General features: G+C 42.2%; 1 protein-coding gene across 5 annotated transcripts in view; it reads right to left on the bottom strand.

Moving 5' to 3' along the window:
• The window catches only part of LOC147101798 (regulator of G protein signaling 3-like), a 311,192-nt gene that overhangs the window by 163,333 nt on the left and 130,697 nt on the right, over window positions 1–17,162 (bottom strand). For all 5 annotated transcript variants that reach the window (XM_085965760.1, XM_085965756.1, XM_085965757.1 and 2 more), the window contains exons 14-15: window positions 16,267–16,481; window positions 15,060–15,143 (exon numbers count right to left, since the gene is read on the bottom strand). In XM_085965760.1, coding sequence (XP_085821886.1) covers window positions 15,060–15,143; window positions 16,267–16,481 — 299 coding nt within the window. The remainder of the gene's footprint in view (window positions 1–15,059; window positions 15,144–16,266; window positions 16,482–17,162) is intronic.

Below are 17,162 nucleotides of genomic sequence, written 5' to 3' on the forward strand. Positions count from 1 at the left end.
ATTTTTGCAGCACAAGCAACAATAACTTGTATTAATATAGCGCCTTTAATGTAGTAAAATGTCCCAAGGCGCTTCACAGGAGGTTATTAAACAACATTTGATACCGAGCCACATAAGGAGATATTAGGACAGGTGACCAAAAGCTTGGTCAAAGAGGTAGGTTTTAAGAAGCGTCTTAAAAGAAGAGGAAAAGGTAGAGAGCCGGAGAGCGAATGCCAGAGTTTAGGGCCTAAGCAGCTGAAAGCACGGCCACCAATGGTGGAGCGCATAAAATAGGGAATGCGCAAGAGGCCAGAATTGGAGGAGAGTAGAGATCTGGGAGGGTTGTAGGGCTGGAGAAGGTTACAGAGATAGTGAGGGGCAAGGCCATGTAGGGGTCTGAAAACAAGGCTGAGAATTTCAAAATTGAGGTGTTGCCAGACCTGGAACTAATGTAGGTCAGTCAGCACAGGGGTGATGAGTGAACAGGACTTGTTGCAAGTTAGGATACAGGCAGAAGAGTTTTGGATGAGCTCAATTTTATAGAGGATGGAAGATGGGAGGCCGGCCAGGAGGGTGTTGGAATAGTCAAGTCTGAAGGTAACAAAGGCATGGATGAGGGTTTCAGGCAGGAGCGGAGTCGGGCGATGTTATGGGGTTGAAGTAGGGGGTCTTGATGATGACACGGATATGTGGTCGGAAGCTCATCTCGGGGTCAAAGCTTAACATCTCATCCGAAAGACGGCACCTCCAACAGTGCAGCACTCCCTCAGTACTGCACTGGATTGTCAGCCTAGATTTTGGTGCTCAAGTCTGTGGAGTGGGACTTGAACCCACAACCTGCTGACTCAGAGGCAAGGCTATACTGAGGGAGTGCTACACTGTCACAGGTGTCATCTTTCAGATGAGACGTTATGAAGCCAATTTGACATCACAGGTGAAAATAAATATCCCACAAAATTTTTTGAAGAGGAGCAGGGGAGTTCTCCCAGTGTCCTGGCCAACACTTAGCCCTCAACCAACATCACCAAAAACACATTTTCTGGTCATTTATTGAATTGCTGTCTGTGGGAGCTTGCTGCCTGTGGGAGCTTGCTGCGTGCAAATTAGCTGCCACGTCTCCTACTTTCCAACAGTGACTACACTTCAGAAGTACTTCTTTGGTTGTAAAGCGCTTTGAGACGGCCTGAGGTCGTGAAAGGCATATAAATGCAAGTCTTTTTTTCTATTAATTGCCCACCGGTTTCATGCTCGACAACTATAACACACACAATTAAAAAAGCTAAATTACACATTATAATTATTTGCAGTATCAATATAAACTTTAAGCTATCAGAAGATGTAGATAACACTACGACCCTAAAAGGAGATAGATGACTCACTTCTATGCCTTTGGGGAGAAGGCTATGTGGACTGCCTAAGTATGCAGTTATACCACAACTTCGATGTGGAGTTATTTCTACTTTGTACCAACATTAAAGTTCAAGTGTAAATCCAGAGTTAAAGTACTCTCTGGCGCTATAGAAAAGCTGATCTGGAGGAAGGAGATTCCCAACGCTTTGGTTGGACACCACAAGAGTGTAAATCCAGCATGGTGTCAATTTGGCTTCATGAAGTGCTCAGACCGTAAAATTTTATGCTCTGTGGACCAGTCTGAGACCAGTATCTTCAGTATAAATGCAAAATAAATGATCAAGTGTCCACTTCAAACAAACTTCTACAGATTTCATTGTTATTTCAATGGGATTAAGTAGGATTTATTAAAAAATATACAGATTCTGCAATTCCCATTTATTTTAATCTGTTAGCCTAAAAACCTACATTTTTTTTTAATGATAAAGCAATGTATTTTCTCAGTTGATACTGATTGATATTGGCTTGAGAACAGCCATATTACAACTGAACTGCATCTACTACTCTTGCTGTATGACACTGAATAGGATTGAAAAAGCTGAATAATTTATCTTTGGCAGTGCTAGTCTGTGGGTCATCAGTAAGCAAAACTCTGGGGTTCAAGTATTGATCATAGAATCATAGTACAGGACAGAAGGGGGTCATTCGGCCCACCAAGTCTTTCGAGGAGCAATCCAGTTAGTCCCACTCCCCCGCTCTTTCCCAATTTCACTGCAATTTATTTTCCTTCAGGTATTTATCCAATTCTCTTTTGAAGGCTACATTGAATCTGTGTCCACCACCCAATCCGAACTACTTGCTGTGTAAGAAAGTTTTTCCTCATGTCCCAATCACCTTAAACCTGTGCCCTCTCGTTATCGACCCTTCAGCCATTGGAACTAGTTTCTCTTTGTTTATCAGTTTAATTTAAAGCTAAATCATTATGCTTACAGCACATGGACCACCTTCTGAATGATGACTCATTAAAGTATGGATTTAGATCAATGGTTGATAATTCCAAGTCTTCAATGGCCAACAAAATGAATGCCAGTTTCTGTAAATAACTTCCTTGTTAAAATGTGCACCAGTCAAAAGAGCAATAAGAGAGTTAAAAATGTCAAACATTCAGCAGTTTTGGGCTGAATGAAACTCAGTGTTGACAATACAGTATAAAGCAAATGCCTGAACGCACCAGCAGGCAGCACTGGCAGCTTATTTATCACTGGAGGCAACTTCATAATCAGGCAAGACTGCCTAAGGAATGTAAAAAAAAAAATCACAATAATCATCTCCATTTCTGGTCAAGTTTATTGCTTATACAAACTATTTTTAAGAATTCCAGCTTTAATTTTTGGTGAAGTTATGTACCCCTCTGTCATGAGATTCTGTAGCCATTTTGTCCATAAAACAGACTTGGATGTAAGTGATGAAAATGTCTTTTGGGCTGAAACCTGCCCGAAATGGAGTAGTTTCTATGGATAGCCCCATGCTGGGCTGACTATTCATAACATAAGGACATAAGAAATAGGAGCAGGAGTAGGCCATTTGGCCATTCTAGCCTGCTGCGCCATTCAATAAGATCATGGCCGGTGTTCTACCTCATCTCCACTTTCCTGCACTATCCCCATATCCCTCGATTCCCTTAATATTCAAAAATCTATCGATCTCTGTCTTGAATATACTCAATGACTGAGCCTCCACAGCCCTCTGGGGCAGAGAATTCCAAAGATTCACCACCCTCTGAGTGAAGACATTTCTCCTCATCTCAGTCCTAAATGGCCGACCCCTTATTCCGAGACTGTGACCCCTGGTTCTCGACTCCCCAGCCTGGGGAAATATCCTCCCTGCAGCCACCCTGTAAGAATTTTGTATGTTTCAATGAGATCACCTCTCATTCTTCTTAACTCCAGAGAATATAGGCCTATTCTACTCAATCTCTCCTCATAGGACAATCCCCCCATCCCAGGAACCAGTCTGGTGAACCTTCGTTGCACTCCCTCTAATGGCAAGTATATCCTTCCTTAGGTAAGGTGACAAAAACTGTACACAATACTCCAGGTGTTGTCTCACCAGGGCCCTATATAATTGCAGTAGGCAGATGAGAGGTAATTAGAATATGGGATGGGCAGTTCTTTTGCACAGATCTCAAACAATGGACCAAAAACAGAAACCGCTGAAGACACTCAGCAGGTCAGGCATCATCTGTCGAGAGAACACAAGTCAGTCGACATTTCGCCTCCGGGACCCTTGTTCAGAGAACTGGATGATGTGCTGTGTGTCTCCAGCATTTTCTGTTTTTGTTTCAGATATCTCATATGTGCAGTATTTTGTTTTTTGTCCAACCAATGGACCATTCATCAGCAATGTCCATTCATTTCAGACATCTAAAAGAAGCTTTTAAAAGATCAACAGGCACTCAAATTCAGTCAACTAAGGCAGCAAAAAGGCTGCAGGAGTAAAACAGCAGAAAGCCTGCAAAGGAGAATTTATGCCTGTGCTGTTGACAGAACAGATAACAGAATGGATCTATCTTTCTATGTTAAGTAGAGTGCTCAAGTGGCATGGCTTGTATATATTTTTTATATTTGCAACAGCACACCAACAGAAGTTGAACTGATTGCACCAACCAACTTTCATCAAACTCAGTATTCTGTATGTTTTACTTACTGTAGAATAAAGCAGCTTACAAACCAAACCAAATACTTGAAGCGGAAATGTTACAGGTACAGGGCTATGTGAAAGGGCAGAGGAGTGGGACTAATTAGATAGTTCTTTCAAAGAGCCAGCATAGGCACGATGGGCCGAATGGCCTCTTTCTATGCAGTAATGCCTCGCCTCGTGTCAACTTTGTCTGCCTTTGAAAAGATTAAGACACAAGGGGGGAAAAATTTCAGTTGCTTGCGCCGCCCGTTAGCGCCTTAAGAGGGCGCCAATTGGGGCACAAACCAACTAGAGGCCGGGCACGGCGATGCTTGTGCCGCTCGCGAAATTAACCAGACATTTTGCGGCGGCGCTAAACACTTCCGCCACGATCTCCTGCGCCGGCAAATTGTGACATAATTCGAGTGCGCAACGCCCCGTTAGCGCCCCGGACCGGATATTGAGTGGCGCCCCCTGCCTTACCGCCTGCCGCTAGCAATGACAGGTTGAGGGGAGCGTAATGCTGTCAAAAGGGACTAGGGGAGCGCTATTTAAAGGCGACCGCTTCCTGCCTTTTTCTGTCAGTGTCATTTTTGCACCTCGCAGTCTGAGCGAGAGAGAGAGAGAGAGAGAGACTTCCGGAGAGATTCAAAGCTGTGTGAAGGAGTTTTGAGTACTGAGCAGCACTTTGCACATTTATTTTGATTTGCCCTTCCTTGCTTCGCCAGCACTCTGAGGTAGCGCCTCACTCCTCGGCGTTTGCGCCTTAAGACAGGTGTGAAGCGCCTGATTTAGCGCTCCAATCACCTCCAGGGGCGATAAAAGCCAAGTTTGCTGTCGGAGTCGATAATTAGCGCCAGGTGCTGAACTTTGCGCACGGCCGATAACGGCGCCCCAAATGGGGCGATACCAAATTTTTCCCCCAAGGAAATTTCATTGTTACACTCCCAAGTCCTGCTAGCACGCTAGCAGATACAGGGTAGTGGGAGTAAAGCTCCATAAAAAACAGTCAACCAGACCTTTTAAAGGAGCAACTGACACCACTGAACCTAAATACATACCTCTGGTAGACTCAAATTCATAAGTTATTATTTGAGATTATTTTGTGTGTCTCCTTATTCAGACATCCCAAGCAACAATCTCAACAGTAATCTCAATTGGCCATTAGGAGGTGCAGTTAGCTTTCACTCGCATTTCCCCACAGCAGTGTGCCTGAGATTAAGAATTCACTTTCATGTTAGTCTGATTGTTCGTGAGCTCATGGGGGTAATTTCAAGCCTCAGAACAGGCGGGAGTGGGGCTGTTAAAATTTCAAAAATCGGAAACCCAACCCCAACATGCCCACGGTCAGATCCAGCCTTTCCAGCACTGCTTGTGAGCCATGAGGAGCAGGAGTGTTTCCCCCCCAGCCCCTCAAGCAAACCTGCAATCAGACCAACGCCCCCACCAACGCCACGATTGGACCCCCAACCATGCATCTACATAACAGTACCAAACAAAAGCCACAAGCGACCGACAGAAACAAAACTGTGAGAAAATCAAGAAAAATGCAGAAGGGAAAAACGGAAGCTGTAAATGCAGCAGATCTGAAATGAAAACAGAAAGTTTAGGGTCATCAGTATTGAGATGAAAAAAAATTCAACACTACAGTCTGAGACCCCACCAACACTAGATTTTAGGTATGTAGATTGTGGTTCTAACTCATTTTAGTAGTATAATTGGAACTGATGAAAGATGGTAAGCAGGAGTACATGTTGCTGAATTAGGTTTCAAGCCACTCTCCCTGTCTGAACATCATAAACCTCCAATTCCCCCACCAATTAGTTTGGGGCCATCTCGGAGGTGGGTGTATGTCACAGATTCCACTGAAGCTGCCACATGATGCACTGACTGGGATTTTAACACCCCTCGCAAGGTACGTGGGAGGGGTTAAAGTCTGAAAATTCTATCTCCCGGCACCACCCCATCGCGTTCCCAGCCGCCATAATTTTTATGATGCTGAATCAGGCCATCAACGAGGTTCCCACTAAGGCAGGTAAGGGCCTACTTAACATGCAAAAGTCACGGCCCGATGACATGATTGGCGCTGCAACGTAATGTTAACTTTAAGCTGAGGGAGTCCCGTACTGTCTGCAGACCGGCAGTGGAACCACGGCGGGAGGAGCCAACTGGCCAGAGGAAACCATGGTAAGTTTAATAAATTTGCTTCTGCTTTAACTCCTTGTGGATCAAGAGGAGGAGTGCTCCCCCAGGCCCTGCAAGAAGTCCTTGAGCTCCAGCTCGTCTCACCTGGATTGCACTAAAAAAAACCTCCGCCTCCAGACCTGACTGCCGGGGAACATTACTATGGGTCCCTAACTACCGCCTCCTACCTTCAAATTCCTGCTGGTTTTACCCTGGTAAAGTAAATAAAGCTGCTCTAAAGACCTGCAAGCAAATAATTGTTGTTAGGGGAGATGGTGACATACTGTAAGTTAGTTAACCATAATACAGTCTGAAGGATTATTTGAGCAGTTATTAATTTAAATCGATAAACAGTATGTTTGTGTCCCAGGAGGAAAAAGGACAGTGGCTTGTGTGTTACCTTGCCTGTTCTCACTAGGTCATTTAACATTTTCTGACACTGGTCTACAGTCCTGGGAATGAGAGAAATGGTACTTACTGCACTGATATCCCTCTCTACATGGCATGTGACACATTTTTCTGAGGTTTCCTCCCATGGGTACCTAACTGTCATTGTCCCCTTAGCTGCATTACATGCAGGAGTGTTTGAAAATCTCACTGAAATTGTGTGCTCTTCTTTTCTGCCATTTGAAATGCTTTTCTCCTTTCTTTGGGTGCCACATCAGGTCCTCCCCGCTTGTGGATGTGCTTTAAAAGTGCCACAAAATCTCACACGTCAACCATTACAGCTACCTGACAGTCAGTTCACTGTGCCAAACACTTTACTACTTACTTGTTGCTCCTCCAACTTGCTGTTGTAATCTTCAGCCATTAGTGCCTTTTTAAAGGCTGCACTTCTAATTTCAAAGCCCCAACCCAGCACACTATTCGCATGTTACATGGGAGCTGTGCTACTGATATGCCAATGGATATTTAAATGAGTTGACCACGCAATTTATAGCAGGGTCAGTGCTGGGTAGGATCAGCAGGCAAAACGTCTACCTTTAAGGCGCAACACCAGCATAAATGCCTCCATGCATTTTTGAGCCAGTAAGTCTCTAAGTAAATGGCAATAATAGTGGAAGTATAAATATCATGTGTGATATGATAATTTCAGGAACAACATTGCCTCGATAAATCACAAGTGGCAAAGTCATTAATAGGCTGTAGTCACTTCATAATTTGATACTTACAATAATAAAAAATTAGTGGTTTTGTAGCTGATCAAAATCAGATGAAGCTCTTTTACGATGTCATACCTATGTCATTTTTTTGTTCTGTTCTCCAACAGTTCCCCAAAGAAGGGATAGAAAAAATATTTTCACACGTATGACATCAATAGTTTTCTTTGATTTACTTAAACTCAAAAAATGTACAAGAATACTTTGTTGTGTTGTAAATAGACCATATAATCAGTAACGTGACACACGATAGATATCTCTACTCATTAATCTGGACAAGAGCACTTGTGACTGACCTATATCAGCCAGTGGCTCAGTTGATTGCACCGTCGGCTGAGTCATTCCACTCCCACTCCAGAGACTTGAGCCCAAAAAATCTAGGTTGACACTCCAGTGTAGTACTGTACTGAGGGAGTGCTGTCTTGAGGATGATATGTTAAACCGAGACCCCGTCCACTCTCTCAGGTGGATGTAAAAGATCCCATGGCACTATTTTGAGGAAAAGTAGGGGAGTTCTCCTGGCCAATATTGGTGTCCTGGACAATATTTATCCCTCAATCAACATCACAAAAAAAATTATCTGGTTATTATCACATTGGTGTTTGTGGGAGCTTGCTGTGCACAAATTGGCTGCCGCGTTTCCTACATTACAACAGTGACTACATTTCAAAAAGTACTTCATTGGCTGTAAAGTGGTTTGGGACGTCTGGTGGTTGTGAAAGGCGCTATATAAATGCAAGTCTTTCTTTCTATGTGGCAATAGCTCTAAAAAGGGCCATAATTCTTTCAATTCAAGAATAATCTACCTGTTATTTGGCTGGTAAGATGACAAGTGAAATATTTCTTGATTGCCAAGTATACCCCAATATAATGGGGTTCCAGAAATTGGTTACATGGTCTGTGGCAATTTGCTTTATCCCCAGAAGACCAAGCTGACTGAATGAATTGATCTCCAAAATGGATATTCAAAAGTGTCACTTTAGACATGAGCTCAGCCTCTTACGTAACACAAATAATCCTAATTAAATGAATACTTCAATGTAGCGCACGTCTCAAATGAAAAGCTTCAAAGAAGGCTATTGAGGTAATTGTTGTTATTGCTTGAATAATTTCCAAGGATTTCAAAAATATATAGTTTAACACCACTTCTAGAAATTGAGATTTAAAATGAAATGAAGGAATGATTTCATGGCCGCAGCAGATAATGGTAGAAATTCAATTGAAAAGCATGAACCAGATTTTAACAAAAAGAAAAGAACTCACATGTAGATAGCACCTTTCATGTCTTCAAGGTATCCCAAAATGCTTCACTGCTAATAAATTACTTTTTGAAGTGTAATCACCTTTGTTATGTAGGCAAACACAGCAGCCAATTTGTAAACAACAAGGCCCCGGAAACAACAAATGACATGAAAAACAAGCTAATCTTCTTTGATGGCATTAGTTGAGGGATGAATGTTGGCCAGGACACGGATAGAAATCCTTCCTCTTGGCCAAAAAAAATGCCTCAGTTATCTGTCATAATTGACAAGATTTATATGGTGGTGAATGGAAATTGAGTGACAATCTGGAGTCCTAGAATTACATTGCATTAACCTGTGCAGGCAGGCTCTGTGTTGATTTTAAAGTCGGCAGTTCTGCTAAGATCGCTACTACAGAAAACAATGATGGGATCACTGGAGGTGACCGTATACGACTCCAGACATTGGAAGAGCATTTCTGACGGTTCCAATGGTTAGGAGTGCAGGGAGCTGTGAGCTGGCAAATCAACTTTTAGGTCATTTGTTCCACTGATAGCTGATCTTGCCAGTAACATCAGAACAGAGGAGAATTGAGTCTCCCATACAAATGTTCACAGATAATTAAGAACATGCATGAATAATTGAGGTTCCATAGTAAATGGAATGAACAATGAAAGAAATGGAGAAATTTGTGGAGAGGGGAAGCTATACCATTTCCAAGGTTGCAGCCGTAGCAGAACAGTTATGTTTCTTTAAAAACAAGTAGACAAATTAAGGGATCAGCAGAATAACAGGAACAGAAGCAGTTGATAGAAAGGTAATAAAAGGAAGGAAGCACCATCATAAGGCATCACAAACAACACTGTCTTTATGTCCCAGGACGTGTTATGCAGTTATCTAGCAAATTAAAATGGTGCAACACTGTTGTGTGATAAAATATAAAAATGTCCTCTCTTCCTCTTCCATCAAATAAAAATACTGATCAGAATTTGTCCATTTGTAACTCTTCCATCTCTTTCTTAATTCACTTAGTTCTTTCTGCAGGAAACACATCTTGATACTACAACCCAGTGCATCCAAAACTCACACAGTGCAGCATTTGGAGTTGTGGTCTTTTGTTTTTCGTGGCTCACGCCCACTCTACATTCATAACCTTTCACAGCTTAAAGCCTCTAAAAACCACAAAGGCTGCTAAGTATTATAGTGGCTTCAGCAGTTCGGATAGCTAGATAATACTGCTGGACCTCCTGCAAAAGCAGGTGGGACTGAATTTCACATACATTTCCGGCCTTCTCCCTCACATTTACAGCATGTTTCAAAGCACTTCTCTGTGACAAAGCTCAGTGCAACCCACCCTTCACAGGCTTGATGTCATTAACACAAATTATTTTAAGTTCTTCAGCGTCCCGCAGAGGACTAAATCATAGCAAAAGTCCATCTATACAACATATTTTAAATCAAAGAAAGTTTTACTCTTTGACTTCAGAGGACATATGGGCTTTTTAACTCACTGGAAAATCCTGTTGATAAAATTCTTGTTGCTTACAGAGCAGGTGTACTGCAATAGCAAAGATACTACACAGATGGTTGGAATGTGCTGCAATTTTACAATTAAACACAAATTTTAAATACTTGTAAAAGTAGGGCATACAAGAGGTTTTTTTAAAATTTGTGCTCGTCGAGAGATGTTCATGCTATAGAATGGAAATCTTCCCATTTCAGGCACCTAATGTCAGCATTAAGTCCAGTAGGTCAGGTATAGCATAGCCAGTTGCACAGTAAATGTCAATCTACTTTGCCTCAGCAATGTGTCTCTGCCCCAATCTCAGAAGAACATCCCCTAATGTTCCTATTTTCCATACCAGTCATTCTGTGGTTGCTCTGAGTGGGATGCCCAATTACGGTAGTGTTAAATTAGGGATAGTTTTATGCTGTAAGCCCATGCCCACTAGGAAATGGATTGAGACTGCCCAAGCTCATGTCACATAGGACTCTTACAGCTAGCAGACAGAGGAGATATTTCTACTGTGTACTTCATAGTTATTATATTCCTTTCATAAACTCTTTGAGCATATTAATTGAAATTCAGCTAGGAGGTTGAGCAGATGACCACAGGCACCTCTACAGCCTGCACCCATCCCCCAATAGTAGGGAAAGAACGTGCAATGCAAACGTGAACCCTGACCATTTCCCCTTCCTTCTGTTGGTTATGCAGCTTGCCTCAACTTCTTGCTGTGGTTGGTCATGTAGCCAGGATTAACAACTCACTATGTGAGAAACTCATGTATGCCAGTTCAGAATCTGAACCTGGGTGCTCAAGATTACAGTTTAGCGCACACGCATGGTTGCTGGGAAACCGTATCAAAATGCATTGAAAAAAATAACTTCAAGATTGTTCAAGCCTTTTTTTACTGGACAATTACAGTCTACTTCATGTGCTTATCCAACCTTTGCTATTAATAAAAAAGCTGCTCTGTAACAAGAATGACATTGGTATTTTCAGCACCCATGCCAGAACATCCTACATGAAACGTCAAATATCCATTTATTTTGTTCGATTCAACTACTTTGCAACATTGGAAGTGAAATATTATCAAATTAGTAGATAGTATACAGACTGAGCAGGGCATTATACAGGAGAGCTGCATCAAAGAGCATGAAAGTGGATTCCAGGCAAATGATACACATTTTTTACAACTATATCTCAGCAATTTTGAAGAGATCTGTTCTATAAATTAGCTTTCCCTCCCCAAAAAATGGGTATTTCTTTTATTTTGTTATTTGACATTTTCTGATGTTTTAGATTTTGCATCGACAGCAGTAGATACATATATCAAACAATCCAGTTTAGATATGAAAAGAAAGATGCAGCATTGATATGGTTAAACAAAAAGCTATCGGGCAACCATATTCTATAATTTCATCAAAATACAAACACTGACTAACTATTATCTGAAGGATAACAGATGTTGATGGGAATTTGCACATAAAAAGGAGACAGAAAGGCCAGTCAGTCCAGACCATTCCTTCCACCTATGATTTTTCCTACCTTGCCAATCTTATTTAATCTCCCCAGGAAGAGATATAAACACAAGTAAAACCTCCAAGAAGATAAAGCTTTGATAATATATCTCCCTTTTCCTAAGGAAATTAGTAAAACTCCAGTATATCAGTTCATAATATGAACTATATTTAACCTTGACCACAGTTGTGCATTCCATGGCTGGCATTTCCACATTCTCCGTATTACAGAAATCATTATATTTCGAAGATATTTAATCATCTATGCAGATATATGTTACCATTAACTACATCTTCTTTAAGTCAGATGTGCCCACTTGTTTAGATTCTTGTTGCAGTTGCCGAGGGCCATACCATACAAGCCAACTGCCCACATTTTATGTGAACAATCAGCTTATCGGCGTTTGCTGATTAAATTCTGCCAATTCACACTTTCTGCACAGCGATCTACAGAGCCATCCATGCAGCCACAATGCCATTTAGTTTGCAAAATCCATACATGCTGCCTGATCACATGGCTCACGCATTTGGTAGATAAACACACAGAAGTTGGAAAAGTGCAAAAACAGTTGTATTGACTGAAATAGTTCAGGCAAACTGGCCGCCAAAGCCGATTGATACATTACTGTCTCTATCCAGTGAAACTATTTTCCCCCCAACATTTGAACTTTTTTTTTTCCATAGATGCCCTCAGATGTTTAAAACTTAAAATTGAGAAAAACTGAGATTTCCTAGTTTACACTAAGGTGAGCTCAACATTAGTACACGTCAACATTATACCAATAGGGCATGAACTGATCCTAATTTAAAATATTCAGAGACATGTATTATTTATATTTAATAATTCTGAAATATGCACAGTATCCTTTGTAAATGTCAATTTTTTCCCATGAGATTTACAGAACCCATCTGCTTCTGTGCATATTTGAATAACAGCATGAAAATATACAGTAATTAACATATAGGATTTATTCTGTTGGAAATTTATGTAATTCTATAGATGAGGTTGCTTCGAGTTAAGCAACTCCAATATAAATCATCAGTACAGAATCCCCAATTATGGGTGCTTTTGTTCTTGCAAAAATAAAATTCAAATATTTAACAAAGAAATGTCATTAGAAATGGGAGTGGCAGAGACGTCATGATGAGAAGTACCTGACCGTGGCAGGTTATTTTCAGAATTGTCTCAGCATGTTTCAGCACACACAATGATGAAAGATTTCTCTTTGAGATGAGTTGCAGTGCCATTTTTGAGTTAAGAAGGGTGCAAATACATTAACTGCCTTTATCTGAGCATTCTTGTCACCGGGCTTGCTGAACTGCCAGGGATTGGAAATAAAATAGGGAATGTGTTGGAATATAAGAACAGGACTACCTTACTTGGCCCATCAAATCTGTGGCACCATTTTATTAGCATTAGCAGTTCTATCTTATTAATCCTCATTCATTGCCTTTTCGCCAAATATGCTTACTTCCCATGCAAGTATCTTTCTTACTTTTAGACACTTCAGTTGATTTTTGCATGCGTGTCCTTCTGGAGCAATTTCACATTCACACAAATTTTTGTGTAAAGTAACTTTTTTGTGAATTCACTTTGAAGTTTAAATTCTAAGATTATGGCCTAGAAATTCAGTTAGGGGCACCCAGCTCGCCTGGGCGCCGGAATTACCGCTGCGCGCGGAGCCACTTGCGCCAGCGGGAAATTCAGTTTCAGCGCCCCAAGTTGAAGCCGGCCGCTAAACAAGGGTTTCGGCGCCCCGCTTGGGGCGCTGAAACTGAATATCGGCGTGTAAAGTGCCGCAGCGCCACCCGCTGCGGCACGGCAGCCTGCGGTACTGCAGGCCTTCCTCTAATTCTTAAGGGGGAGGTGCCTGCAACAGCGCGATCCCCGCTCGCGAGTACCGGCAAATGAGCCCGGCACCAAGGAGAAGTGCCGGGCTCTCTGGAAACAGCCGGCAATGCCGCAGGGGGGGGGGGGGGGCGGTGTAGGAGGCCGGGGAAGGAGGTGCGGGCAGGTGGCCGCCGAAAAAGCGGCCGGCCGCACCTCCACCTTAAATCGCCCCAGTACCGGCACAGGTAGGCCCCGTGTACCGGTCGCTGTTTGCGGCCGGCGCGGGCGAGGCGGCAGCAACCAAATATGGCCAGCGGGGCGATAGCGGGGCGCTGCGCACACCGATGACGTCATCGGCGGCGGCGCAGCGTTAATGGCTAACGCCGCCATTAGCGCCCCGCTAAATATCGCGGTAGGTTTGCACAGTGGCGCAAAAGCCCTCTTTGGGCGCAAACTGGTGGCGCAGGCCACTGAATTTCTAGGCTTATGTCCCTCTGTTTTGGTTTGAGGCTGCAGCAGCTGACGTAGCTCGGTAACAACTTCCTTGGTAAAGCGAAGGTACCTCATACATTGCTCGTCAGTGAAGTTGAAGTCGGAGAATTGCTCTCTGAAAAGTGAAGGAACTTTAGGTGTATCTGCAACTTAAGAGACTATACCCCACTGCACTTGCAGTGTAACTACTTGCATGCCACAGGCCTATATATTCAGGACTGTTTGTGAGTTGTTGGATTTTTTTAATTGGTCGGCTTCTGAAAACTTTCTAGGTCGATATGAATGGTCCTAAATTCAATCCTGGTCTCTGTTGAGTTCGTTGATCACAGCTGGGGTGGCAGTGAGGGCTTCAGCATCCCTGGGCTAGAGAGGGGAGGGGGGAAATCAGCCGACGTTCCCATTCCCAAATGTTTATTTGCTGGAAAGTGCACTTATAGAGTCATAGAGTTATACAGCACGGATAGAGGCCCTTCGGCCCATCGTGTCCGTGCCGGCCATCAAGCCCTGTCTAATCTAATCCCATATTCCAGCATTTGGTCTTATGTGGACAACAAGGGAGAACAGGATTGCTCTCCATAGTTAAAAAGTCTGCAAACAACAACATTTCTCGGCTAGTACATGAAGAATAGCTATGTGGATGAAGTACTCGAGGGAATTTAGTGCCCATGGAACCGTAACCCTGTATGATTAAGTACCTTCAAAAGAAGGGAGAATAATATTTTGAAAATAATCATTTATTTTAGTGTCAGGCTTGGCTTAGTGGTAAGACACTTGTCTCCTATTACAGATTATCTGATCACGGCTGTTTGTGGGAGTGTGTTATGTGCAAATTAGCTGCTGTGTTTGCCTATATTACAAGAGGGACTACACTTCAAAAGTACTTCACTGGCTGTGAAGCACTTTGAGACGCCCTGAGGACTTAAAAGGTGCTATATAAGTGCAAGTTCTTTCTTCTTTCTTTGCAACTATTCATGGTTTTCCACTTGATCACAATTATTCTAGTCACAGATGGACAATTCCAACACTATATAATTTAAGCAATATGGAAAATATAAATAAAAAGCATATGCTTTTAGTAACTCACTTTTGATTTCTTCATGGCAAAATATAAGTACTTACCTTGAGTGGTTTACTTCTGTCGTCAAGGAAAAATACATTTTCTGAAAGGACCAGTGTCCGTGCTGGGTTGCACAAATCTAGGGGCTGCAAACAATAAAAACGGAAATTAGTTGCAATAACTTGATAGCTTGGACTTAAAATTCGTGTGATAATTTAAGTTACTGCTTACTAGTATATTAGCAATTGTAACCTCCATAACTAATTTTTAAAAAGTAGCTTTAGCTACTTGAAAAATACACTTTTCTAAAAAAAAAATCCACACAATAGTAAAAGTACACCAGTTTCATCCAGTGAAGAAAACATTCTGGTGGCTTTTACAGCTATTTCAGCTGAAGTATAAACCAATCAGGTACTGAAAGCATTTCCTCGGTCCGGATTTTTGCTACAAAATTATTAACTGTGAGTTGAGATTTGCATATCGAAAAGAAGAGGATGTTCGAGAGCTGTTGCCCACTGCAGCCAGTACAGCTAACCTCAGAGAGTGTAGGCGTACTTCCCAAAATAGCCCTGTGCACGGAGTTTACTTTCAAGTTGATACAGTGTTGCACGCTTGCCAGCAAGGACTTTCTGCAAAGAAAGACTGATATTCCTTAGTGTATGTGAGCCTTCTTTAACTTGCCATATTGCCTTAAAGGGACTGTTTGAGGTCGCTCAAAAAACAGGAGAGGACATTTTAAAATATTATTCTTGCGGGGCCAGGTGAGGCAAGAGTGCTCTTCATGGGCCACAAAAAAATTCCGGTGCGTTACTGGCCTGGGCGACTGGTATGGCAAGAAGCTCACCTGCCCTCTTCGCATGGCCTGGGACACAGTGTGGAGCCTGGCCCGGGACACAGTGTGGAGCCTGGCCCGGGACACAGTGTGGAGCCTGGCCCGGGACACAGTGTGGAGCCTGGCCCGGGACACAGTGTGGAGCCTGGCCCGGGACACAGTGTGGAGCCTGGCCCGGGACACAGTGTGGAGCCTGGCCCGGGACACAGTGTGGAGCCTGGCCCGGGACACAGTGTGGAGCCTGGCCTGGGACACAGTGTGGAGCCTGGCCTAGGAGCTCAAGACTTTCAAGAAAAGTTACTCTGTGAAACTTGTTAAATTCACACAAAGATATTACCATAGTCCTTCCAGTGTGCATTACAGTAAACCAACCAAATATATCCCTACTTTTCCATAAAAGCTATTTGAAATTAAATTTAAAATTCAATAAATATTACCTGAACAAATAGGGGGAACACCAAAATTTTTGAAGCAAGAGTCACGCATGTCCCGTAGTTTGCACGGGGATTGTGAGATCTCACAATTGTGCAGTTTCTGTAATTCCCATAATTCTTCACTGCTTGTACAGTTGATTTCAGGATATCTGTCGAAGATCCGATAAGTGACTGTTTTCTCTCTGGGCCACCTTGAACTCTGCTTCGGCCTACATTTGCTACAAGAACAAGTCATACAGCCATCATTAAGTTTACATACAGTAAGATAATCTGAGTTTTCAGAATTAAGTATGTCATGCCATTCAAAGCTACAGTTCTAATGTGAATGACATCAATTTGGGAATGCACTGGATAACACTTCTGCACAATTGAGACCACCATTTTCAAATATGTGCTGTGTCTCACACAACTCAGCACACATTTGTAATGTATTAAAAAAATTAGCATGTACTTTGGAGTTTGTTAATATTTTCATCTGTGTAATAGACCGCAAAGGATTTATTTTTTTGTCATCGGTTTATATTGGAAATGCACTTCTATACTCGGTAAGAGCATATTGCTTGAATAGACAATACATTTCTGTTACATGCAGTTGTTTAACATGTATTCAAAATTGGTTACAATCACAATTTTTGAGGAGGAAAAATTGCAATCTCCAGCAATATGTTTTCAGTTTTGTCCTTCAATTACATCATACAATGGTAACTTTGAGAATTTATGATAAAATAAAGTATTATATTAACCAATGTGATCTTATCAAGTTTTGACTGTCAGTTCCATCGACTGAACGTGAAATAAGAGTTAAAATAACAACAGAAAATGCTGGAAACACTCAGCAGGCCAGGCAGCATCCGTGGAGAGAGAAACAGAGTTAACGTTTCAGGTCTGTGAAATGAGAG

Source organism: Somniosus microcephalus, chromosome 23 (assembly GCF_052327205.1).
Source record: "Somniosus microcephalus isolate GS21.2 chromosome 23, FLI_Smic_1.0, whole genome shotgun sequence".
Lineage (NCBI taxonomy): Eukaryota > Metazoa > Chordata > Chondrichthyes > Squaliformes > Somniosidae > Somniosus > Somniosus microcephalus.